This window comes from Corapipo altera, unplaced genomic scaffold (genome assembly GCF_003945725.1).
Source record: "Corapipo altera isolate COAL_440 unplaced genomic scaffold, ASM394572v1 75, whole genome shotgun sequence".
Taxonomy (NCBI): domain Eukaryota; kingdom Metazoa; phylum Chordata; class Aves; order Passeriformes; family Pipridae; genus Corapipo; species Corapipo altera.
Genome location: NW_020884887.1, coordinates 14,276,796 through 14,301,718, shown reverse-complemented (window position 1 = coordinate 14,301,718; position 24,923 = coordinate 14,276,796). Strand labels below are relative to the sequence as shown.

Genomic DNA, 24,923 nt, shown 5'->3' with positions numbered 1-24,923 from the left:
AGCTGTGCCAGGGCTGGACAACCCTTTCAGTGATGAAATTTTCCCTAATATCCAATCAAACCCATCTCATGTGACAGCATGGAGGTGGCAGCACTCTTTATAGCACCTGTCACCCCTGCACAGATGTGACTCCTGGCCCCACCCTCGAGAAAACAGAATGAACTTACAACCTGACCCCGAGGGACACTCACAGCAGGGTGGCACCATCCGTGCCAACAGCAAAAAGAAAATTCCAAACTAGCAAGTCTGAATTCTAAGCCACAAATTAAATAAAGTAAAAAGTAAATATGCTCATCTCAGACTCCACTGTCCCTCCATTACAGTGCACCCCCAATCACACTCTTATCTAAGTCCTACAGTCAGCACCACATGAAACTCTCCACCAAAGTTATCTTTATGTTTTCATCCAAAAAGGAAAGATTGGAAAAAAAAAAAAAAAAGACAAAGGAGATAAGGCTGGGAGACCTGAAAGCCATTTTTATCCTAATAGCTGGCAAACACACATCATTAGATTCTGATAGCAAGTAAAAAAGACTGTGTTTACAGTAACTTTAAACCCAGCAAATTCCGTTCAAGAACAAAGGGAGTGAATCCACTATCTGACAGTTGCCATTAATTTCTAGACCTGATGAACAAGCTCCTGTGCTCAACAGCTTCCCAAATTTCCTTCTCTCACAGTTGGCCTAGTAAAAGATATTTCTTTTCCCTACAAACCTTGACCTTCATATTCTAGTGCCTGATAAATAACCAGCACAGAAAACAGATTTTTATCTGAATTTAAAGACAAAAGTTTGTGTGTTCTTTCAAGGACTAACTGAACCTTGTTAAACAAAACCCAACCCTTTGGCTTCAGAAAACTCCCTGTAGCTCATGGAAACCTCAGGTCGTCTTCTGGTCACATGGCACTGCCTGTAGGAAAACAGTGGTAGCACCAGCAATGTTTCCAGTAACTAAAAAGAAATACTAGTATAGGTGGTATGTGGAAAATAAGACTTATTTTTACAGCAGCACGTGTAGCATCCAGTGGTGAGGAATTTATTTCACTGTAGATGTAGACAGTGCTCAGCTTCATCTGTGTTCATGAAGAAGCAAAATCTGAACTCATTCCTTCTCACAAGAAGTAAACCAAAATAGTACAAGAACTTTGTTGTATTTAAGTCAGCACAAGTCCCAGTTTTAATAATTATTAGCTCATCTTATTCTTGCTTTTATGGACCTTAGCTATAAGTAAAGCCATGGGGTGCCTCTTTTCATGCTGGAGATGGGATTTTGCAAGTGAGCTAAAACCATCTAGTTTGGGGTCGGGTTATTGCCTGTTTATTTCTACTGAAAACTCGACAGAGCAGTTCTGACCAACTGCCTTGAACTACTCCATGCCCTAAAGCCCTGGGAGCAGCACAGACACACAGAGCCCTCACCTCAGCAGTGCCCAGCCAGCACAGGTCACACAGGGCTCTGGGAGAGCAATCAGGGACACGAGGTGCTGGATAATGGCTGCACTCGAGGATCTTAGAAGCCTTTTCCAGCCTTAACAATTCCACATTTCCAGGATCCCCTCCCTCTCCCAGCCAGACCTGCAGACAAAAGCTCCGTCCCCAAAGCTGCCGAGGAGAATTTGAAGCCAGCAGAGGAGTGTTTGTTTGTGCTAAGAAAAAGATTTAATGCCTAAATTAAGTAAGTGCACTGTGCTCAGCTCCCACTGCCAGAGCAGTGGGGTATGGATGGCTCTCCTGCTGGAGCTGGATCTCTCCAGAGGGTCCAACACCCGCCGTGTGCTCATTGGCACATCAGCACCGGGGGCACGCTCCTCCCTGCAGGGAATCCCACTGCTGCTCTGCCAGGAACCCTTCTGTCCCGTGGGAATACACTGAAAGAATGAACAGCACATTGGGTTTAAATTATTGGGCTGAAAATTATTGCTGCAAAATCAGGGCAGTGCAATGGAAACTCTGCCGTTGAAGGACCGAGCCGACATCAGCTCCTCCACGCAAAGGAAAATAACTTGGACACTTTTAATGGTTTCCATCATGTTCCTGCTGCTAAATGAATACAACATAACGTGTTTTGCTTTATATCATTCCCACTATTAATTGCTGTGACATTTGGAACTGGAAATAATCCCACAGGTTTCCCAAAGAGAAAAATGCCTGTTTGTCAGAGGCGCTCGGCGAGGGCAGTGGTGCTGTTCCCTCAACCAGACTCTCACTCTCCACTGAACAAACATCCTCCTGCAAAATAATCACATCAGAGCTGCTGCCTGCTGGAAAGGCAGAGGGGTGAAAGCAAAGACAGAGAGCTGTAAGTATTATTTCTGTTTTAGAATACTAGAGGGTGCTCAGATAAAGACACCTGAACGATGATGGGGTCATCTAATCAGAGGGAACACAGCTCAGCTATAATAAACAAGGGCTGATGAACACACTGCCTTTGAAGAGGGAATTGCAATGCCTGATACACAGATCAGACAGGATTTGTTCTGCTGATGTTCTTTATATTGGGAGAACATTAAAAAGAGGGTAAAGAGTCATTCTCAGCATTGTCTCATGTTCAAACAGGAATCTTTCTCAAGTTCACTCAGAGCCCAATTACTCCACCAGCATCTCCACACTTCCCAGGGACACATTAGGGTGACCCAGTGATAACACAGACTGTGTGACTTCCCAAAAATGCTCACTTAGCACTGCCTCTAACCCAGCTGACCTGCTTGGAATATATTTAGAGGTGTTGTCCAAATGCAAAGCTTCCCACGCAGGAAGCATTTATTATATTTCCAAATGGAAAACAGAGGCTCTTTACTGTTCCTGTTTCTTTGTTGCTACCTCTGTGTGAGACTTCTCTCTAATTAAGATGCCTTGTAGTATTGAGCAGCAGTCAGGGCTTCCAGGATAATTTAATGTACTTGTAAGGGCTTTGGCTTAGTCCCCATGCTGTGCCTTACAGTAAGGACTTGCTCCTTACTGGTTTTGAGACCAGCAGCCCAGTGGGAGGTGTGACAGTCCTATATCCAGAAAAAAACTCTGCAGCCCAGGCTGGCCAGTTCACCCCCACGATGCCAAACTCAAACTGGTTTTACAAGAATGATATGAGCCTTCTCTCCAGCTTTTCTATGGCTCCAGCTGCTCATTCCAAAACCAGCATCCAGAGCCAGCACACTGGCCCAGCCTCCCCCAAGCAGTGAGGCTAAAAGCTAAATATGACTATTACATACTTTAAGGAAAAATAATAATTTTGGAAAAGTAAATATGGGTAACAAAGAAAGAATTCAATGGAAAACAAACCAGAAAGCTTAGAAAGGATAATAAAAAAAAAAAAATCTAACTTCAATAGCATAGAGCAAAGTTATTGTTTAAAACATTCAGATATGAAAAGTAAAGAAAATGATCCTATTACAGGCAATTCACACCACAGAATTTCAACCAGAAGCAGGGGCACTGCATGCCACTGGCACCTGCTTTGCAGTTGCAATGAGAAACTAAATTGAAATCTTGTAAGTGACATTTTGAAAAACTTCCAGTTCCACTGATGGAAAACACAACTTTTTTTCTTTTTCTTGTATATTTTATTTTCCAAGCTAGAGCATAACTTTATGCTATTTATCTGCTGGCTGCACAAGGTGGGTTTGAGCTGTGGCCTTTGCAACAACTGCTGAGCACACAAAGCCTGGGAACAGACACGCTGATAACTTTGACAAAGCACATTCACCAACGGGATGAACCAAATCAAAACCCAGGATCCAACTGATGCCTTTGGAAGGAACCAGCTGTGAAGCCTGGAGGTCCAGAAGCACTGATTTTATTCTGGTTACTGGGGGAGTTTCATGATAGAAGTCAAATAGTTCTATGCTCAATCAGAACGAGCAGCTGGGCTGAGATTCAGTCAGTGCTGTCACAGCACTGGGGACACTTCATCTTAACCTCCCCAAAACTGAAACAGCAGGAGGAATGACAAAAATACCCCCTGCATGGGAGAGGCAAGGACAAGGAGGAGAAGGGGACAAAACATGAGGATCGTCCTTGTGCTGCTCCATAAACACACACAGTGCCCAGGAACTGCCTGTTCTGTGCAAAACAACAAACTTCTCTACTGTTCTTCAAAAGATCTCATCAAACACAACAAGCAAGCAGCACGGCAGGGATAAATAACTCCTGCCTCGTGACAAACAAGGAAATATTTATGGAAGGCTATTAAACTTGGATTACTGAGACACTGGAGCAGTTGCAGAGTAGCCAATCAGCTCTGCTGACTAAATACATATTTATAAATGCTTTAGCTGGTTTATTTACCCAATGGACCAAAATGGCTTATTCATTCTGTTCTGGTTTTATTTGGGTCTATCAAGTACAGTAAATGTGCAGTTAGATGCATAATAAAAACTCCTTTAGAAAAGTAATTACATTACCTTACCCACAGTAGATTTTTCTTTCCCAAGCACCAAGAACAACTGGACCATTTCACAGGCTCCTAAGTTCTTATTAAAAATATACTGACACACACTAATTACTGATCTGAAATCTTGCTTTGGAATGTAAAGTCCAAAGGAAACATTTCCAGACCAAGCAGGGACCCCTGAAAACCACTAAAATAAGCAGAGTACTTGCTATGGCAGCAGCCAGGGACATGGGCACGGCACCAACCACCTGAACAATTCCTTCTCCACATCCTGTTAGGAAGGAATTCTTCCCTGTGAGGGTGGGGAGGCCCTGGCACAGGTTACCCAGAGAAGCTGTGGCTGCCCCATCCCTGGAAGTGTCCAAGGCCAGGTTGGACGGGGCTTGGAGTAACCTGGGCTAGTGGAAGGTGTCTCTCCCCACGGCAGGGGGTGGAATGAGATGGGATTTAATGCCACTTCCAACCCAAAGCAGTTTGGGATTCTCTGATCCCGCAGGGTTTGATGAAAGTTGGATGTGGTGGAAGAATAAATCCAGCAGATCCACAGGTAAGTCCTGCAAGGAGCACTGGTGTGTCCTCAGTGCCCTGCTCCCCTCCAGGAGAGACCCCAGTGCCCTTCAGAGCCTCTCCTGCCACAAACCCCCCCTCCAGCTGGGCTCAGCCCCCTGTGAGTGCCTGAACTAAGAGAGCACTGAGAGGGTAATTTCTCTTATTTTTATCTCATATTGGAGTAGTGAGTTGAAGCTCTGAAAATATTAACCTAATTGCTCTGCCTTCTGCTTAAAGCTCAGTTCAGGAAGAAATGGCATGTTGAAAGCTAATAAGTCTGAAATTGAAAATACACCACTCTCTTACACATTAAGCAGACCAGCAGCATGTTCAAAAACTGTGACTCAAAGACCTGACCGGACCCAGAAGTGATCCTGGACTTTGGGGTTTCTGGCTCAAAGTCTGAGTTTACTTATTCTGCTAATTTCTGAGACACGCTGGATAAACTGATTTGTTGGAGAGTATTTGCATATTACATTATACTGCCATTATCAGAAACATCTGCTGCCAGCTTTTTATTCAACCCTTACGAATCGGTTTATTCTACAGCTGGTGTGAAAACTCAGGGTTTCCAGTGTACCTGCACCTCTCCATGTCATGTGCAAGCAGTGCACACCCCCTCCATGAGAGGGGCTTCTACCTCATGCAATGTTCTGTGTAACAACAGCATTTCAGCAGAATTATGTGGCTGGACAAAAAAAAAAGCACTATTTCATAGGAAGAGCAATGCACCACCCAAAAAACACCACATAAGACTTCAAATCTCACTGTGGATTTCAACCTGGCTGCTGCTAAAGATGCTTAAGTCAAGAAAAGCCCATTTGTCTGAAAATATCTCCTCTTGTTCTTTAAGACAGGTTGTCTTAGAAGACCAGTGCAAACCAGTCCTGCTTTACTGTTCTGGATCAGCTGGAGAAAAGTGCTTTGGAGGAGGTGAAGAAGCAGCCAAAACAAGGTTTGTAGGACAAAGTGGCACCTTCCAAAAGACTGCCCAGTTCAGCTGGAAAAAGCAGAGAAGCTTGCGTGGAGCCCAGGGCTGTCAGAAGCCAAGAGCAGGAGCAGCTTATTCAGCTGCCAAATCAGCACAGTTTGTTCTGCTTTCAGGTGGAAAAAGAGAGATGCCTTCAGGCACATCCAGCCTCACACTCTGCACTGGGGATCCTTATTTATCAACTATGCTGGGATGGAATACATCGATATGTTATTTTGCACGTCCCTGGAAATCCTCAGAGTCTCTGTTTTCTGGCTTCTCTCCACCTTCTCCCTCTTCCCACCCAGGAACTGAAGTCTGGCCACTCCCTAAGCTTGCCCACAAGCTCCTTTATCCAACCTGCTGCTGGGAACAGCTTCCTGGTTTCCTGCTGCTCCAGAAGTTTTTGCTTCAACTCCTTCAGGTCCATCATTGTGCTGCTCTAGCAAAGCCACACACTTTTATTTACTTACTGAACAGTCCTGCCATTCTGCCATGAACAGAACTCATTCCTCCTCATGCCCCAAAGTACTTCACTACAAAAACTGATGGAGCCATTTAAAAGAACCTTAACTCTGCTTCCATCAGCCAGAGAGCTGGGCATGGGCTTCCTACACCTTTGGCAAAGCTGGGTTAAACCATGGTTGCATCCACATTTTCAGAGGGAATCCTCCTAAAGCAGCAAACAGTCATTTCTGAGTCAAACATGACCAGCAGGACCAGCATTGTTTGGTCCAGCAACAGCAACAGTAAAACTGCCCAGGAGCATTTGCATTCCTGTTTAATTTACTACTGTGCCTAATGCTGCCTAATGTGTTGATTATTTGGGGTTCCTCCCACTCCACAAGGTTTTACTCCCTCTGTTAACACCCATCACTTACAACCACAAAATATGCCCAGTTATAATTAAACACCATTGCTGAGAGATGGAACTGCAGTTTCTCCAGCTTAGAAATACAGGAACTAAACATCACATTAATATTTTGGCCCAAACATCCTTCCCTGGGCAACAGATTGGCATTCACTGATAAGATAGGCCCTGAAAAGACAGAGATAATAAAGATTTCTATGAAAATAAAGCAGCTCTGAGATGGACAGAGACAAAACTTTGTTTGACTGAGTAATTGTTAAATATGCCAATTTATGACCCTATGAAATAGGTATTTTTAATGTAAAAACCTGTCCTTTGAACTTCTGAGGCACGTCCTGAAGACACAGCCAGTGTGTTTCTGAACACCCAACACTTACAGAACACAAACACACAAATATTTATTTACACATCATCTGGATGCAGCTGGGACAGACAGACACCCAGGAACCTGGGGGTACAGCTGCTTCTGAAGAGCAACACAGGCACAGCCACTGATTCTGGTGGGCTTTGACCAAGCCTTAAGGAACAAACTCAAATTTCTTGGACTCCAGCAATAGGAAAAAAACCTACAGAATGGGAAATAGGAGGGGATTTAGTACAGAGGTAATTACAGCCAGCCACTTTATTGTGTTCCTGAAGAGTTTGAGGAGAGCAACTTCTGAAGCTGTTGGCTGGATCTTCCACCATTGCTGTCTGCTTTCCAATAAAACTACAGCAACCTGGGAAAGCTCAGGGGGAAAAGGAAAAAAAAGCCATATTCTATTTCTCCTCACTGTGATTAGGAAATACAGTGTAACAACAAGGATTGTGTATCTGTAATAAAGATATACGAACAGGGACAGCCACACCACAGAGCTTGTGAATATTCAGAGAGGTGCCAGCCTTTTAATTCAAACCAGGCAGTTAAAGTTCACATCATTACAGCAGTGTGATGTCACCTGTCTGAATAAATCTAGAGCTGCATCTCATTTAATAAGATTATATGGTCAGAGCAGAAGCAATTTGCTTGAACATTTCTTGGCTGAACGGTTTCAAAAGCATCTTTTGACACTAATTTGTTGAATGGATGATCGCAGCCAACACAAAAACAAATTAAAAAGTTTTAAGTGCTCGGGCTAGTAAAAACCAAAGGTGTCCATTAATGCAGCAGAGCTTTGTTTATTTGTATCTGCTGAAGACCTGGCTCTTTGTGCTTTGTGAGCCTCTACAGATGCTTGGGCAGAGAGTTGTACTCAGAAAAAGGGAAAAGACACAACAGCTGAAAAAAGTTTTTCCTGCTCCATCTTCCCCCCAATTTTAATTCAACAGGACAACACAAATGGAGAGCACTCAAATCCTGTGCCTGTTTAACACATGCTGAGTTTTGAGTTTGTGTTCTGAGTTTTTTTGGCAGGTTGGGGGTTTGTTTGTTTTTAGAGCACAACACAAAACCTGGCACCCTGTCCCATATTCTGGTTTCCACTGCAGGAGCATAATACAGATGGACACTGTCTGACCCCCTCAGAGCCAAATATCAACTGAATTAAGAAAAATATTCCTGCACCTTCTAATCAACTTCCAGAATGAGGGGTGGGGGTTTTTTGATTAAAAAATTCTTTTTATTCCGAAAGGTTAATATTTGCACACCAGTTGGACAATCCAGGCACAAAATGGCCCTGCACCCATTTCCATTTCAATTCACAAGGAAATCCATCCGTCCCTGGAAGGTGGCTGCCAGCTGCAGTCAGGGAGGCATCTGCCCTCCACGCCACAGCAATTAAAAGAGCCTGTAATTACTGCTGATCTCAAGCCCACGGAAGTCAAAGGAAAGCCATTCATTGACTGTAATGGGCTTTGGAGCAGGTTCTGAATTTCTCCAGCATATTTAATCCTGACACTTTGGAAAGCCAAAGCCTCCCGGTTTAACTACACTCATCCACAGCTAAAAAAAGGAAGAAAATGTTTTCACACTTGACAACAATCGAGGCTTTGTTCCCTTTGAAAAAAAAGCGTCTACTTTAAATCTAAAGGACTCAAACCTTTTGTCCCAAAATAAAGAAAAATCCTGAAGAATGTAAACCAGGATTGCCCCTCCTTTCACCAAAAGCTCTTTTTGTAATCATCCTGGATCATCCCTGAGCATGGGATGATAAAAGCAGGCATAGAGTAAGTCTGCTGAGCTCTCACCTTTGGGGGGGTTTCTATTAGATATTTTTAAGTTTTAAAGATTTTTCAGCTTTTTGAGAGGAAGCCAAACCTTCCACCAAGGGAACCGAACAAGGATAAACCCCCACACCCTCAAATCTTTTTCAATCATCTCATTTCCTCGGGTAAAAACCATTATCTACAAAAATTACCATTTTAGGGAGGAAAAAAGGCCTGAATATTAAAATCACTTCATAACCTATCACAAAATCTATAATAAATCCTTTTGTGTGCATAATAAACATTTCAAACCCCCTGTTATTTTTTTCTTTCCTGGCACCAAGTGGTATCTGCTCTGTGCAAATTTTAATACTGAGGACGTTTGTGAAAGAGCCTTTAGTTGAATTATTTTATAGGCACTATTGAGGAATAACTCCAGAAAAGAAGATACTTAATCATTGCTGAAAATCCCCAGGTAGCTCTGCAAATCCACAGGCTTTTGTGGCCAAGATGTATTTATCACGTTTGTTAGCATTTTTTTGACTCCTGAGGAGTTTGCAGTTCTTCAGGCAGCCTGGATTATTCACAGACTGCCTTGCTGGTCATCCAAATTTATCCTAATTCCCCCAATTTTCATCCCCTTCTCTCCATACCAGCTCCAGGGTCAGAGTTTATCACAGAATCACAGAATGTTTGGGTTGGAAGGGACCTCATCCAGTTCCACCCCCTGCCATGGGGAGAGACACCTCCCACCAGCCCAGGTTGCTCCAAGCCTTGTCCAACCTGGCCTTGGACACTTCCAGGAATCTAGGAGCAGCCACAGCTTCTCTGGGCAACCTGTGCCAGAGCCTCCCCACCCTCCCAGGGAAGGATTCCTTCCCAATATCCAACCTAAACCTGCCCTCCTTTAGTTCAAAGCCACTTTGGTGCCGTGCCAGCACCAAACCTTGCCTTGCACCCCAAACACCATCATGCAATTCTGTGCTAAAAGAGCAGCTTTTCATTAAAAAAAAAAAAAAAAAAAGTACAATTTGTGACACCAAGAGCTGTCAGACAAGCACCAGGCACAGACTGTTGGAAATCCCCCAGCAGCACGACCTTTCAAGTGGGTAAACTTATGCTTGTTTTAAAATGTTACTGCAGGAATACTCGACACCAACACACACATACACACACCGAAAGAAAACTGGGTTTCCTACCTTTTCTTCTTGTAACTTCAAACCTTCTGGAGTCCTATAAGGAAAAAGAGAATTTTTTGGTGGTGGTTTTTATGAAATAAGAGAATTGTTCAAAGGCAGGAGGAACAAAACCCCCTAAAAACATGAGTCACTGACCCAGGGAAGCAGCTGTGAAGCTCAGGGCAATAACTCAGGAGTAGTTACAAGCACACACTTCAGTTTGTTCACGGATATTTGATGAATAAATGTAACACAAAGTGATTCATCACTGTGTGATAACTTACATTGTGAAACACAACATTTTTCTTTAAAATGGATTTTTTTTCCCCTCTGTTGATATTAAGAGGGAGCAGCTAGGAGGATTATTATCACTACACCAAAGATTTGGGGTTGAGGAGGGAGGAGCCATTACAGGTGCGTTTAGCAGACACTTGTTCAAATACTTGAATAATTTCAAAGCAACTGGATCACTCAGAGCTGAGGCCCATTTCAGCCATGCTCACCTACAGGATTTGCATCACAACCATCTCTAATACAGAAATTTCTGTTAAAAAGGCACTGCATAAAGTCTCAAAGGGTATTGCATTCCCAGACAACACTATCTGCTTGTACTAATGGTGAGACTTCAGAGGAATAAATATTTAATTTCAAGCAGTAACATTATTTATGGGTTAATTACAAACATGTTTAATTTCCATTGTTGGAGTTACTTCTTGCAATGAGTATTAAAAATAGAGAATCATGAAGGACTGTTAACAGACCTTGGCACCCTCCAAGTCAACTGAGAGGGATAAACAAAAAGAGGGGTATTTGCTTATAAAACCCACTGTCATTATTCCCTGTAGGATGCTACCTCAGTGATCCTGAGCAATGTGTACACTGGCATTCAGGATTAGCAGAGACTTCAAAGCATTTATCCTCCTCAGGCAGCAAAGCTCCCGAGCTGCACAGGCAGTTTTACTCCAGGGACCTCTCAGAGCTTTTCAAAATATTAGTTTGAGAGGTGGGGCACAGGATAAAAAAAACCTCAGCCCCAGCTGCTGTCCTTAATCCTGTGTACATGGAGGACATGCAAGAGGGAAGAGTACTTTTAAAGTTCCCCAGGGGCCCTCCCTTGAACGAGCTGTTTGAATTCTCTGCAGTTCAAAAGCTTAGAAACACTAAAACTAATTACAACTATTAATATTGATCAAAAGAAAATAGAGAATCAGACTCTATTAAAAAAAAAAAATCCAAGTGTCAGCTCACTTGTATTAAACACCCTTTTGGTACTTCCATGTCTGCACAGACATCGTGAAAAACAAAGGATGGTCTTCAAAGGTTCCCTTCTTTTACTCTATTCCCCTTATAATTATTATGAGCTCTGATGAATATAAACTACCCCCAAAAACAGATGCAGGATTCAGAAGAAAAGCTTGTCAGAACTGCAGTGGGAGAACACGAGGCCAGTTCAAGCCCTCACTTCTCATTTGTGCCCCCCAAAATATCCCTTCCATGAAGAAAAACACCAATGACACTGAGAATTCTCATGATTTCAGGAGAGTACACAGAAAAATGGGAAAACACCTGGCAAGCACAGCAGGGCTTAGGAAACAGCACAAAAAGGCATCAGGCCCAGGTAGAGACCTTTCTTGTGCTAGAAGATACTGCTCTCAAGTTAAAAAAAGATCACACAGAGGTTTTAATAGTGTTACCAGTAGAGATCCAAACTATTTTGATAAAAATGACACTAAAATTCTCGAATGCATTGCCTGAGGAACACTTTTCTGCAGAAGCCATAAAGCAGATGGTTATAAATGAGACTTATTTCATGGGCACCATTTAATGACTGCAAATTCCTTTAACTAAAAATCTAATTTTATCAGAGCATAAATCACATGCTTTGAAGAGAAAAATTTGTTTCGGATTTTCCATTCCTTCCAGAAAGCTTCTTCATGTACCCCTTTAAACAGCACTTCATTAATGCAACACAACAGTTTTATTTGTCAAGGTTCACTTTTAGCACCTATTTTCCTACTTTTTAATGTTTAGTCAATTGAGTACAGAGTAAAAGGTCCTTCTGTTCTGTAGCTGAAGTGCCTGATCATTGTTATGTGGAAATCAATGTTATGTGTTTGCTTCAGGATTGCCTTTCCCCAGCCGTGTAGCTACCGAAAAACTGCATCTCCTAAAGACCAGTGTCATCAAGTGTGATAACTAATTCTACCTGGATGAGGAAAGACAAAAATCAGAACCAAAATCCACTGCAGTTCAGTGCCTGCTGTCACAGAGCTTCACTCCCCTGGAGCTGCCGTGTGTGAACCTGAGGCAATTTAACAACTGCTTTGCACAAAACCCCTTTCTGCTCTTACAAAGGGAATGTCAGTCTCTCAGAAGGCAGCATCTACCTGTCCTGCCAAGGCATAATAGCTGGTTGGTGTTTTATCTCCTGATTAATGCTCAGTCATGGGCCCAGGGATGAGCAGAGCATTGGGGATAAATCAGATTTCATTCAGAGCAAACACAGGGTGCCGGGAACTTCATTGTGCAGCGTTACAACACCAAGGAGGGAACACACAATATAGAACAGTGCTTGGTATCCAGGGTGCTGCAAATGGGTTTACTGGCAGTCATTAGCGAGGGATTCAAGCAGCAAAATCACTGTCAGGTTGTTTAGTACAGAATCCCAGAATGGGTTGGGTTGGAAGGGACCTTCAAACTCATCTCATTCCATGGGCAGGGACACCTTCCACTGGACCAGGTTGCTCCAAGTCCTGTCCAACCCAGCCTTGGGCACTTGCAGGGATGATTTCAGTATTTAGAGCTCTGTCCACAGCTTTGCATTTCCCATCCCTTTCTGTTCCTAACCTCTGACCCACCAACATGGAACGTGGACCACCAAGGCTGGCACCAAACAGGTACCAACTGCCCTCAAGCACAGCAGCCCCCAGGATAACCTGGCAATGGTTTCAGTCTCCTGCCCTTTAATGCTGATTTAGATTTACTCAAAAGACACCCCTTTCTATCACCAGAGGTTACCAGGGTGGACTTTGTGAAGAAAACCCCACCAATTAATGCATCAGGTGGAACAGATGCAGGAGAACAGGTAACAGAACCCAGATCCACAAATTTCCTGCACTGCTGGCCACAGTCTCCCACAGCAGACCCTTTGTGGGAGACACAGCAGTGCAAGCAGATAAATCAAAGCCAGTCCCTGCAGCTGGGCTCACACTGGGGCTCACAATAAATCAGCTGCCACCTCTGCACACCCCAGGGCTCCAGGGAGCTGCTCTCAGGCTCAGCCCAACTGCTGCACTACTTCTAAATATACAGTCCTGACTCACTTAGCAAATTAATAAAGAACTGTCTATTCCTATTAATAGATTATCATGCCAAGGATTTTTTTTTTCCTCCCTTCAGAACATTGTCTTCCCTATCTCCAGTGAGGGGTCAAGCAAAGAGGGCAGATTTAGATGGGATATTGGGAAGAAATTCTTCCCTGTGAGAGGGGGAGGCCCTGGCACAGGTTGCCCAGAGAAGCTGTGGCTGCCCCATCCCTGGGAGTGTCCAAGACCAGGTTGGACGGGGCTTGGAGCAACCTGGGCTGGTGGAAGGTGTCCCTGCCCGTGGCAGGGGGTGGAATAAATGAATTTTAAGGTCCCTTCTAACCCAAACCATTCCATGAAATGACACCCAGCACAAGGCTGGTGAGACACTCTGCACATGGGCTGTAGCATCAGCAGAGGTTGTGACTAACACAGCTTAGCCTGACAATCAGGATTTTCTGTTTACAGCCAAGAACACAGAACATTTTCAAAAACCTCACTAATCAGGCAGAGAACATCCACTTTTTTTTTTTTTTGATCAGGCACGTGGGGGAAAAAAAACAGATCACGTGCTCGTGTTTTGAAAAAGCTTGCTATCAGCACAGACACTGGCAATTCAGAAATTTAGATTTGTCCTGTCTGGTATAAACACTGAGAGAAGCTCTGATGTCTCACATCACACAGGATCATCTGCTCGGCCATACGGCAGCTAATTGAGGTAATTGCTGTCTCTCTGATTTTGCTCACTGCTATTTCTGGACTTCAGATGAGAAACCCAGGTACAGCTCCATAAATTTCCACATTGTCATGGGGAAGCTCCTGGGATGGCTGTTTTTATAAAGCCCAAATTTGCAGATGTAGCTGGCTAATCTAAGGAACTGATAATTCCCCTGCTTGATGGTACAAAGTACTTTAAGTAGAACTGTCTTCCTTTAAAAACTAGTGCTGCAGCCTTTTATTTAAAGGGAGAATATGCTAAAAATTAGTCAATATTTAGTCTTTTAAGGTTAAATGGCTTCTGAACAGAATATCACAGAGTGTGACCCTCTGCCACATCACAGCCAAGTTAAGACTGCCTTTGATTTCTTTTTTTATTTGCAACATGTTTTACTCTGCTTTTATTCTCTTCTTCAGAAACACACCAGCATTTCCCCATCTAGGTTTGATTTTTCACAGTTGCACCTTGACAATCCCTTGACCCTGGGCCATAAACCAAAGTTCTTCAAATTTTATACCATTATTCAAGTATGCAGTGCCTGCTTTGCCCCAAGTAGCACTGCATTAACATTTTTTAGTACTCCAAGCATAAGAGCATCCCATGAGATACAGCATTTATTAAACCCTCTGAGGACACAGAAGAAGGTAGGTGGGGTTTGGGGATGCAGAGAAAGGACTCCAACAAATATATATATAACAAATAGTCAGTAGACAGATACTATCAAAACATTCCACAGCACCTTGAACTGCAGATGCTCTGATAACCAGCACTCAGAGCAAAAGCTTCTCATCTCTACAGGGATAATATACTAGTTAAGATTTCGACTGCTCCACAAAAAAGCAATTACAGTTTGTTAGAGATAGCACTTCAATGCAGGTAACAGGGAGTGAATTATCACTACATACCACAGTGATACAAAAATAAACCTCACTCTTGTCTCCATGTACCTTCATTAATGCTTAAACAGGAGCAGGCTGGAGCCCAGTACAGATTTAAGTTCAAATTTGATTCTTTCCTCTTTTTTTCCTCCAAATTGAATGAAAAGCAGAAAGAACACTGACATGGCAAAGAACACACGACCACTAATAATAATTAAAATAAATACCAGGGTATTAGATTTTCAACTGCATATAAAATTGATACACTGTGCCTGTCTTACTCCAAGCTCGTGTTCTGAAATTGTGTCTCTATTTGAATTAGAAGCAAAATCTTCCGATAAAAGTCTTTGCAATTTTGTACCTTGCTTTCCAAAACATTCCTTTCCTGGTCTGTTGGATTAGGAAATATGACTTTGCTGGGGAAAGGAGCAAAAAATCATCCCTATGACTCCCTTGCTGCTCAGAATAGCCTGGCTGTGGTCTTCAGATGCAGCAGTAAGTGATGCAACATTGAAGAATCTGAATATAATGAGGAATTCCAGCAATAATTGATCCTCCAGCCAAGCACAGTTGAGGCTGTGAGTGGACTCCAGAGGGGTGCTTTATCCTGGCCAGGATGGCACTGAAGGGCTGCTCTGACCCAGCTGTTTGCAGCCAGGGGGAGGTTTGAGGTCCATTTATCCTTGGAGGTTTTAAGCAGTTCAGGTGCCGCAGAACCAGAACCACAGAATGGTTTGGGTTGGAAGGGACCTAAAAGATCACCCAGTGCCACCCCTGCCACACCTTCCACTAGACCAGAACTGCTCCAAAACCCTTCCAACCCAGCCTGGAACACTTCCAGGGATGGGGTGTCTACAGCTTTGGTCAAGTAATAATTAATGAATAAAACTCATGGGCAGCAACCCAGCCAATACCTGCCAGTATTGAGAAGGTTATGGTGCCTTGAAAAATGAGCAGGTTTGCTGGGTTTATGAGCATGAAAATAAGCATTGGTCTAACCACCCACGATGCTCTGGTGATGTCATTTAAAGGCATAAAGTAAGACAAGGTATCAAACAGCAATGGGGAGGAATGATCAAGGTCCCTGCAGTCTCCTCAGGCTTCTCAAGGAGGAGGATGGTGGCAAAAAAAAAAAAAAAAAAAAAAAAAAGGCACAGCATGAAAGCCAAATTAAAGCAATTAAGTATTTCTAGCAAACCACAGAGCTGTTATGGTTCTGTAGCCCTGAGCAGACCACAGGACGTCTGCCAGCCTTTGCTGGAGCTGCTTGGGAGCTTGGTGACATCCAAATATTTAACAATTCAGCGCAAAACAACTACTCGTGTACCACAACACAGGATTATTCTCCACTTTCATGCTCTCAAACTAGGATAATATTGCTCCAGCTCCCCACCAGCAGTGTCCCAGAAAACATAACACACAATTTAGTTTCTGAGATGACTTGTGTTAGAGGAGCTCCCTGCAGCACACGGGAGATCTGGGCTGAGGAAGTCTTGCAGCACTGCTCTGCTCCCCGTGGGCTGGGAAAAGGAGATGGAAAACTTGTCCCAAGAACTGTGGGAAAACCAGCTTGGCTTCAGCACACACAGGGAAGCAGCCCCTCCCAGAGAAAGCAGGGAATGGCAGAAGGAAAGCTGGCTGTCAAATTTCAGTGTTGAATTAGATGCTTTTGCAAAATACCCCAGGAGGTTGGAAAAAAAAAAAATCAGTCTGAGCTACGAGTGTGGAGTTCCTTGAGTCTGAGTGGACTAACACCCCTGGCTTTCCATCAGAGCCTCCTGGCCAAGTTCTCCTCAAAATCCAAACTCCAGGGTTATTTCACATCCAGGTTGTTTGTCTTTTTTCTGCTCATGCTGGAAAGTCCCTTCGCTGCCACTGGCAATGATTCACAGAGCTGCTTTAAAAACTCCTTTCTAGAAGGAAGAGGTGACCCCAGTCACACACCTGGTGTTCTGTGGGCAGCTCAAAGCCCCTCTAAGCCAGCACAGAGCTGCCCATGAATCGTGCTCACCCCTGACACATCCAACTTGACCATGGAATCAGACCTGCTGAAGGCAGAGGCAAAAACTCATCCAAAAATCCCCCTCTGCAGTGGCGACCTCTATATATTTAAGTATTTTGGCATCTATTCCACTCAGTAGGATTGAGTCCCACGATGGTTCAATCCTGAGAAGCTGCACCCAAGTCCATGTGCAATGCCCAGAACCTTCAAGAGCTTTCCAGCACCCCCTGGAACCAGCCCATGGGAAGTTTCACAGTGTAAATGTGAGTATTCTCCAAAATTAACACAAACCAGCCAACTTGCAGGTTTCCACTTAAATACTAATGCTGTCCTTTTTTAAATTAGGTTTTCTATTTTAGCTCATTCTACACCACTGGAATTTCATCCTGCATGCACGTATTTATTAACTACCTAATCAGGACCACAAATATTCTAGAAAACAAACCTCTTCTCAGGAACACCCCAAAAATTGGAGGGAAAGGCTGAGCACCAAGAAAAACACAGACTGCTGTGTTAGAGAGTTCATTTCTCATTAGAAGGATTGTAGTGTATAGTCTTATTTTTCCTTTATAAATGCAAAGCACAGCTGCAATAATTCTACCACAAACCATGAAGAAATCAATTTAGCAATCTGAACATAAATTAAGCAACGTTTTTGATTCAGTCAACTTGTTCCTATGTAGATCAGAACAAGAATTAGTGAAGGTCAGTGACCCATACCCAAGTATTTGCTTTGATGAAGTTCACAGGAATTTTCCATCAGAGCACACTTCAGATTACTTGACCTGTAAATTAACCCTTTACTCGTTTCTAAAGCAATTTTAGTGAATTGCCAGGAGCATTTCTATTTGTGAGTCAATGTTTTCAAATGCATGTTAATGGCTCTGCATATTAATCCAGCCATAAAATTTGGTGCCAAACAAACTTCTCATGGATGAGGAGCTCCAAACTGAACCAAGCCCAGCATCACTACAGAAGGATTTCAGGTGATTTTTAATATTAAAAAGGTTTTATGGCTAAATTATTTTCTGCAAGAGAAAATATCTGCTGTCTCCTCTCAGAAGGTGTTTATCTCAGTTTCCCTCAGATTCATCTTGGTGTTTGGTGCCATACTTTTATAAAGACTATTTCTTGTGGAAACAAAGCTCTCTACAGAGTTATTTTTTTTCAAAAATCTGAATTATAACTTTCATCCCTTGAAGCTCTTTTAATTGCATTCTTTGTACATTCAGAACTTTAATAGTCACACTCGTTAAATTCTGAGCAAACCTGAGCAAATACATTTCTCACTGAGATTCTTCCACCTCGAGCAAGATCAAGTAATTGGTAAAATAACGTCATGGGTTTTAGGGAAAGATCAAATGAATTAGTGTCTTTCAAGTAATGTAATAGTTCTGTGATTTATGTTAAAGTAAATTATTTGAATAATGAATTTAATTCTTCAGAGTAACTTTTTTCAAAAATCAAAACTAATAGGCATTAGTGAAGAATGAGATTTTTTTCAACTGCAAAAGTGTGAAAAATACTTAATTATTTTTAATAAAAAGGCAAAAGTGACCTGAGACTCTACAGGAACATGGTTCACAGAGTACCAGTGTATCACCTGAGCCTCCACAGCAGCAAAATAACAGTGGGGGTGTGGAGGGGAACTGTTTTTCTTCACCTTTACAGACCAGAGGATGGATAACTCCAGAAAAAAGGACACTTGAGACAGAACTCAGAACCTCCAACAGCACTGAAATGACTTTTGAGTCCTGCTAAGCAAAGAGCAACTTTTTAATTGGCTTAAACTATACTGCAGACAATTGTGGGTGTTTGTAGATGGGATGTGACTGGGAGAAATGGGATTCTCCAGCTAGAACCAGATCCTGAGGCTTAAATAGATCCAATTGCAACATGAATCCATCAAGGACTTATCATTAGCCTGGCACTGACTGATGTGTCTGCCAGGACAGAACTGTTGGAGGCACTGGCAATTAAAAAATAGCCAAGGCTCCCTTCCCTGGCCTCCCCCACCACCTCCCACTTCCAGAGCCATCACTTAGCAAACACATGATCATCAGGAACTAATTAAATAACTAAAATTGTTTCAGCATTCAGCACTGACTGCTCCAGAAAGCCACAGTTGTAGATTTTTTTTATGGTTTTATTCACAAGTCTCAGCCTCAGACATGTGAAAACATGAGCCTAAATATTTCAGCAGGCAGCACTGAGCCCTGGGGCAGAGCCACCAGCCCTGCTGGGACAGCCTGCACCCAACCCCTGCCCCAACAGGGACCTGCTCCAGCACAGCACAGCAGCCAGAGCCAACACTGGTACCTCCAGCACCGAAAACATGTTCAGCTGCTTCTCCATGAGCCCGGGACTGAACAATGGGAAGGGCATCACTGCCCTGCCCTCCTGCACAGGAGTCCCCCCAGCCCAAGGAGACAGGCACTGGGGTGGAGGAACATCACCCCTGGCTACAGTCACTGTCCCTGGGGCCTTTTCTATGGCTTTGGGCTTCACAGGAGTTTCACATCACAAAGTCAGGAGGGAAACGCTCCCGGGAAGTCACTTTGCTGATTCCCTCAGAGCTATCTATGGCTCAGTTTTCCTTTTTTTTAAGCAGCAAAAGAGCTTTTTTTCAGGTTTCACCTAAAGGTCCAGTGACCCAAGAAAAGAACCAGGACAAATCTTGCTTATTAAATTTAGTTTCATTAGTCCCAGCAGCCCCAGGACAGAGCACCTCCACAACAGCCCAATTTCCCTCCCAGATGATGTCAGTATATCCAGTAAGTCTAAAACCTTCTGCTTCACTGTTTCTCACTGACCTCCTCAGCAGGTGTTTAACACAAATATACATGAATAAGCCCACACTTGTTTTTTTTTGTTTTCAGCATGGAGAGCCTCAACTCAGCCCCAGAATAGAAAGGCAAGAGCTGGAGCTGCAGCAGCAGCTGGTGTACGGTACCTCTTGGTGCCACCTCCCCGCATCCGAGAACAGCCTCCTGCTCCTGTCCACGTCCATCCATCCCCTCGGGACCAGAGGGAAAACCCCGAGCAACACGAGAGAGCACCAAAAGCTTCTTGATGGCATCGTTTCAAGTCTGTTGAAAACAAGAGAACATTCATGGAACAACCATCTCACAGCCAAACCCAGCTCGGGTTCAGTAACGCGGCAGAAGCTGCAGCTGACGGTGTCCATCCACACTTGGGCAGTGCCCATGGAGCTCTGCAGTCCCACATCACAGCAGTTTTATCCCAAAACTGTCCTCCTCAGGACATGCTGTTCCCACACAGCTCCTGTAGAACCAGAGTCCTGGGATTTGTGTAACTACTGTGGCCAAAAGCAAACCACACCAAAGCACAATATTATGGTACTGTGGAGGCCAAAGGGTGACTTTTCTTCCTTCTCCAGAGCCCCCAGCAGCACAGGGTCACTCACAGTCAGGGACTCACACCTGTACCCTCAGCAGACCTTCAGGAAAACCCCAGACATCCATTTTGCTTCTCTGACCACTGGAGGCTCCCAGCAATGTGACAGAAATGTCACTATATCACTATTCCCCTCTGATTCAGAGGGTGCCTTGAGCAGATACAGCCACTGCAACCCCCTTTGGCTACAGTCAGGTGTGAGAGCTGACACCCAGCACACAGGGACAGTCATTCCTCCTCCAGAGGGTCACAAAACCCACCCAAACTTGAAAGACACAAATCAAATGACAAATAAATCCTGCCTGATTTAGAAGGCTGACATGTTTCTCCAGTCATGATGCCGGTGAGTCCCAACTGGGGCTGTGACTTCTCTGCTCATTTGCTTCTGTCCCAAGCACAGCCATTGCCAAGCCCTGCCACACTCACCCCGCTCAGGAGCAGCACCTTCTCCCTGGCAGTGCCCCACCACAGCCCCACAGCAACTGCAGGGAACTGGGAAGAGTCAAGCCAGGATTTCCATCACATCTGCATCCACTCTGAGCAGTGGTCCTTGCCTTGGGCAGGTTTTTTAATGAATTTGGAAGCAAAGCCAATGCAATTACTCCAAGTGGTGTCAGATGGAACTATGGTGTTCCATGCATCCCAGCCCTGCACTGGTGCCCTGCAAGCTAAACCAGGAACTGTGCTCCCTCTCAACTTTTCGGGGACAAGAACACGAGGTTGTGTCATTACTTTCTACCATTAAATACCAAAGGAGTCCTGGAGCCCTTTCTGTGGTGGCTGAGGGAAGTTGTGACCTTTCCCAACAGCTGTGGAGGATGCAAACACAGACCCCTTAACGAAGCATAATGACACTTAATGAAGCAGGCAATGGCATTTCCACAGGATGCAGGGCCAGGCTGCTGCCTGGGCTGAGCACACACACCAGCATTACCTGCCAATGGCAAAATTAAGCCGAGCTGAATTAACTCACCATGACATACCTTGTCTTGACAGGATTCATTTTACAGTGTTTTCCTGCCGTGTGTTTGCTGCAGGGTATATCCAAGCCTCGGTGCATCACTCCTAATTTTGGAGCCATGACCATTTAGAGCAGCAGCAACTCAGCTATTTTGTTTGCCCAAAGACACCCCATCGCTAGAGGGAGAACAGCCCACAGCACCTGCAGAGCTCAGGCAGTGCCTTTCCTCAGCACTAATGTAAACACCCTGAATGGAGAGCATTCAGGATGAAATCAAAATTTATTAGGCTTTCTAAATTCCAATTAGAAAGCTCTGATGTAACGCCACTGGGGCTACAAATAAATGTTTAATAAACCAAAGTCACTCTATCAATAAGCGACAAGCACATTGTTACATTATGAATTGCTCTAGCACAGCAATACTGTTTCTCACTCGTTTTTGGGGGGGTTGGGTTTTTTTTTTTCTTTCTTTTATAGAGGTATTTTGTATGCTCAGTCGATACCATCAGAGCAAATACAACTTCACAGTTCTAGAGACCTCTGACTCATATCCTGCTTGAAATTACAATCCTGGAGCAAAACAGGGCACTCGCGAGTTTAATGTATATTTAGTAAATAACTAACAGCCAGAAAACATGAAGGTGCTTGGATTCGGATCTGTGACACTGATGAAATGAAAGGGCAGCCTCCACCTGCTAGAAGCTCTGGTGGGTTTTATAAATAGAATTTGTAGAACATCTTTCTGTAGTCAGCTTAAAAATCACTTATTTTTATTGCATGCTGACTGACAGGACACTAATTGCTCTCACTCACAGTGAGAGAAGGACACGCTAATATAATATACATTATATATCTTAATAGCCTCAACCAAGCAACAAATAGGCACCATAAATATCAAGTGAGGATTAACTCTGCAGTCACACAGCATTTTCATGTCCCTTCACTCAGCACCCCCTCACCCTGAGCTGAGGGGAAGGCTCTGTGCAGAGCCCTGCACGGCTGCAGCTCACAATCCAGCTCCTGGATGGCAGGCTTAAGTTCCCTGAAGTCAACAGAAAATCTCCAAGTGATTGAATAGATACAGACCACCACTGTAAATTTTGCTACCAGTTTCTTTCCCTTGCCTGAGGGAGGCACAGATTTGCAAGATGTGAGCCTGCATGGACACCACTGCCCAGATAAATCAAAGCCTGCACACGGGAGTTGCAGCTAAACCTGAGAAGATTCTCAAGAGCTGGGGGTGGAGGAGGGAGTCTCTCACACATCTGCTCTCACCAGTGCATGTGAGCAGAGAGACAGATTTTAATCTGCTCCGTAATGCAGAAATTCCTAATTTTAATGCTGATACTAGAACTAAACCAGACTATACTGAAGTTGAGCATCACATTCACTTGTGACACATTTCCTTTGCTTCCAAAGCAATTTTGGCTCTTGTGATAAAGAATATACTCTGCAAAGCCAAAAAGTTTACCTGAAGGTTGTGGTTTCTTCCTCTGAGCTAGAATAGCCTCACAGCTCTCCTTGCAGCTGGCACTGCTCTAGCAAGAAACACCCCACAAGCACAGCAGCACCAGGCTATGAACTGTGATCTGAAGAAGCTCAAATACAGTAGCAACAATGGCTTCAGTGACAGCAGAATACCCATCCAAGGCCAGGTGGGTTTGGACTGGCACCAACACACAGGGAGAGCCTCAAATCACGAGCAAATGGGTGCAGGGTCTTCACTCAAAGGATAACAGCAAGCAGATACAAGCCAAAGACAAGCCCAGGTTTTAGGGGACAGGTTTTGGAGCTACTCAAGCATCAAAGGTCACCTTGAAAAAGGACAGGGACTGGGCACTCTGAGCGAAGAACAGCACAAACTGTTCACAGCACTTCTGTGACATCCAACGTGAGCTGTCTGACAGCCAGATTGCTGCAGAGACCCCACAACTTTCTCCTCCACGACACAAAAGCTTTAAGAATTCAATTATGGTGGCTGTAATAAGATTAAGGAATTTGCCAAAAGCAGTTATTGGTTTTGTTTTCAGGGCTACTTAAATTGTGGCTTATTCGAGAAATTAGTGGTTTGCAACAGCTTTCAATAATTTCCAACGAGATTCACATTAGAAAGAAAGAGGTTAAACTTAATTATCTGAAGTTCTGAATTATCTGAATTATCTGTTGCTATAGTAAAAAGAAAGTGTTTGGACATAACTGTTGCCTTTATACAAATTGGCTCCATTAATACCAGATAAGAATCTGTCCCTTAGTTCCTATCATCAACCTTCCCAATTGCTCCAGCCTTATCTAAACTGCATTTCTATGGCTGACAAAATAATTTTGACATCCATAATTTCTTGTTAAGTGCTACAAAAATAAGCTACAAAATTAAGGAGCAGATCCAATCTAAGGTAACCTTTCAGCAAGACACGGTGAAGCCAAATAATGATTTCGGTCAGCTGTCTGTAGTTAAATACTTAAAGTCTGGATGGGTTAAGAACTCATTGGAATCCTCTGTGATTTTTAAGTGCAAGCCCGACTTTTCCTTTGAGCCAAAGCTACTTGAAAATATTTCATTTGATGCTGAAATTGCCCAAGACCCTTCAGTGCTCGCAGCAGAAGCCTAGGGAGCATCAGTCCAGCAGGGATGCAGGACTAACAAAAAGCTCCTGAACCTCGCAGGGATTTAACCACGGGTTTCCAGGCTCGACATCCGAATACGTTTCAAACACAGGTTTACTCCGAGGTTACACCCGGAGCAGTCCCGTTCCGCCCCTCCCGTGACCCTCCGCCGGGCACGTCTGCAGCATTTCGGGGGGTTTGGGGCAGCAGCCCTGGATGTCACAGCCGAGCAATCCCGCGGTTCCCAGCGCTCCATCCCCGCTCCATCCCCATTCCCGGCCGGTCTCGTCCCTCCCGGCCCCGCTCCAGCCCCGTCGGGCCGGGCCCGCATCGCCCCCCGGCGGACACGGGGGGAAGCGCGGGCCCCACGCGCGACCGCGGCGGGACGAGACGGGACCCCCGCCCGCACCCCGCGGCCCCGCACACCGGCACGGGGGCACCGCGGGACCCCCCGCCCCGCCCCACGGGCGGCACGACCGCGGCGGGATGGATGCGGGACCCCCCGAGCGCGTCCCGGGGCCGAGGGAGCCCGCCCGTCCCCGCGCCCCGGCCGGCACCGAGCCCTCGGGGGTCCGCGGGGGCGGCGGCACCGCGGGGCTGCACAGCCCCCGTACAGCCCCCCCAGCACCCGCGGGGCGGGACGGGCGGGGACGGGGATGCGGGGATGCGCGGGGATGCGCGGGGATGCGCGGGGGCAGAGCGAGGACCCCGCGGGGCGCTCCCGGCGGCACTCACCTGGGCAGGGCGCGGAGCTGCAGAGGCGGTGCGGGGCGGTGCGGGGCCGTGCGGGGCCGGTGCGGGGCGGTGCGGACAGTGCGCGGCGCGGGCCGGGCCGGCCCTATTTGTGCTCTCCGGGCCGGAGCCGCCCTGACGTCAGCGCAGCATTTGCATGTTCCGCCCAATCCCGGCACCTGTGCGGGGCCCGGCACCGCCCCCGGGGGGAGGGGGGGCGGCGAG

General features: G+C 45.0%; 1 protein-coding gene across 4 annotated transcripts in view; it reads right to left on the bottom strand.

Annotated features, from left to right (window-relative positions):
* The window catches only part of FSTL4 (follistatin like 4), a 197,135-nt gene extending 172,370 nt beyond the window's left edge, over positions 1-24,765 (bottom strand). For all 4 annotated transcript variants that reach the window (XM_027643573.1, XM_027643575.1, XM_027643574.1 and 1 more), the window contains exons 1-3: positions 24,702-24,765; positions 19,938-20,073; positions 10,103-10,136 (exon numbers count right to left, since the gene is read on the bottom strand). In XM_027643573.1, the coding sequence (XP_027499374.1) occupies positions 10,103-10,136; positions 19,938-20,063 (160 nt within the window). In that variant the 5' untranslated portion in view covers positions 20,064-20,073; positions 24,702-24,765. The remainder of the gene's footprint in view (positions 1-10,102; positions 10,137-19,937; positions 20,074-24,701) is intronic.
* Positions 24,766-24,923: the final 158 nt, after the last annotated feature.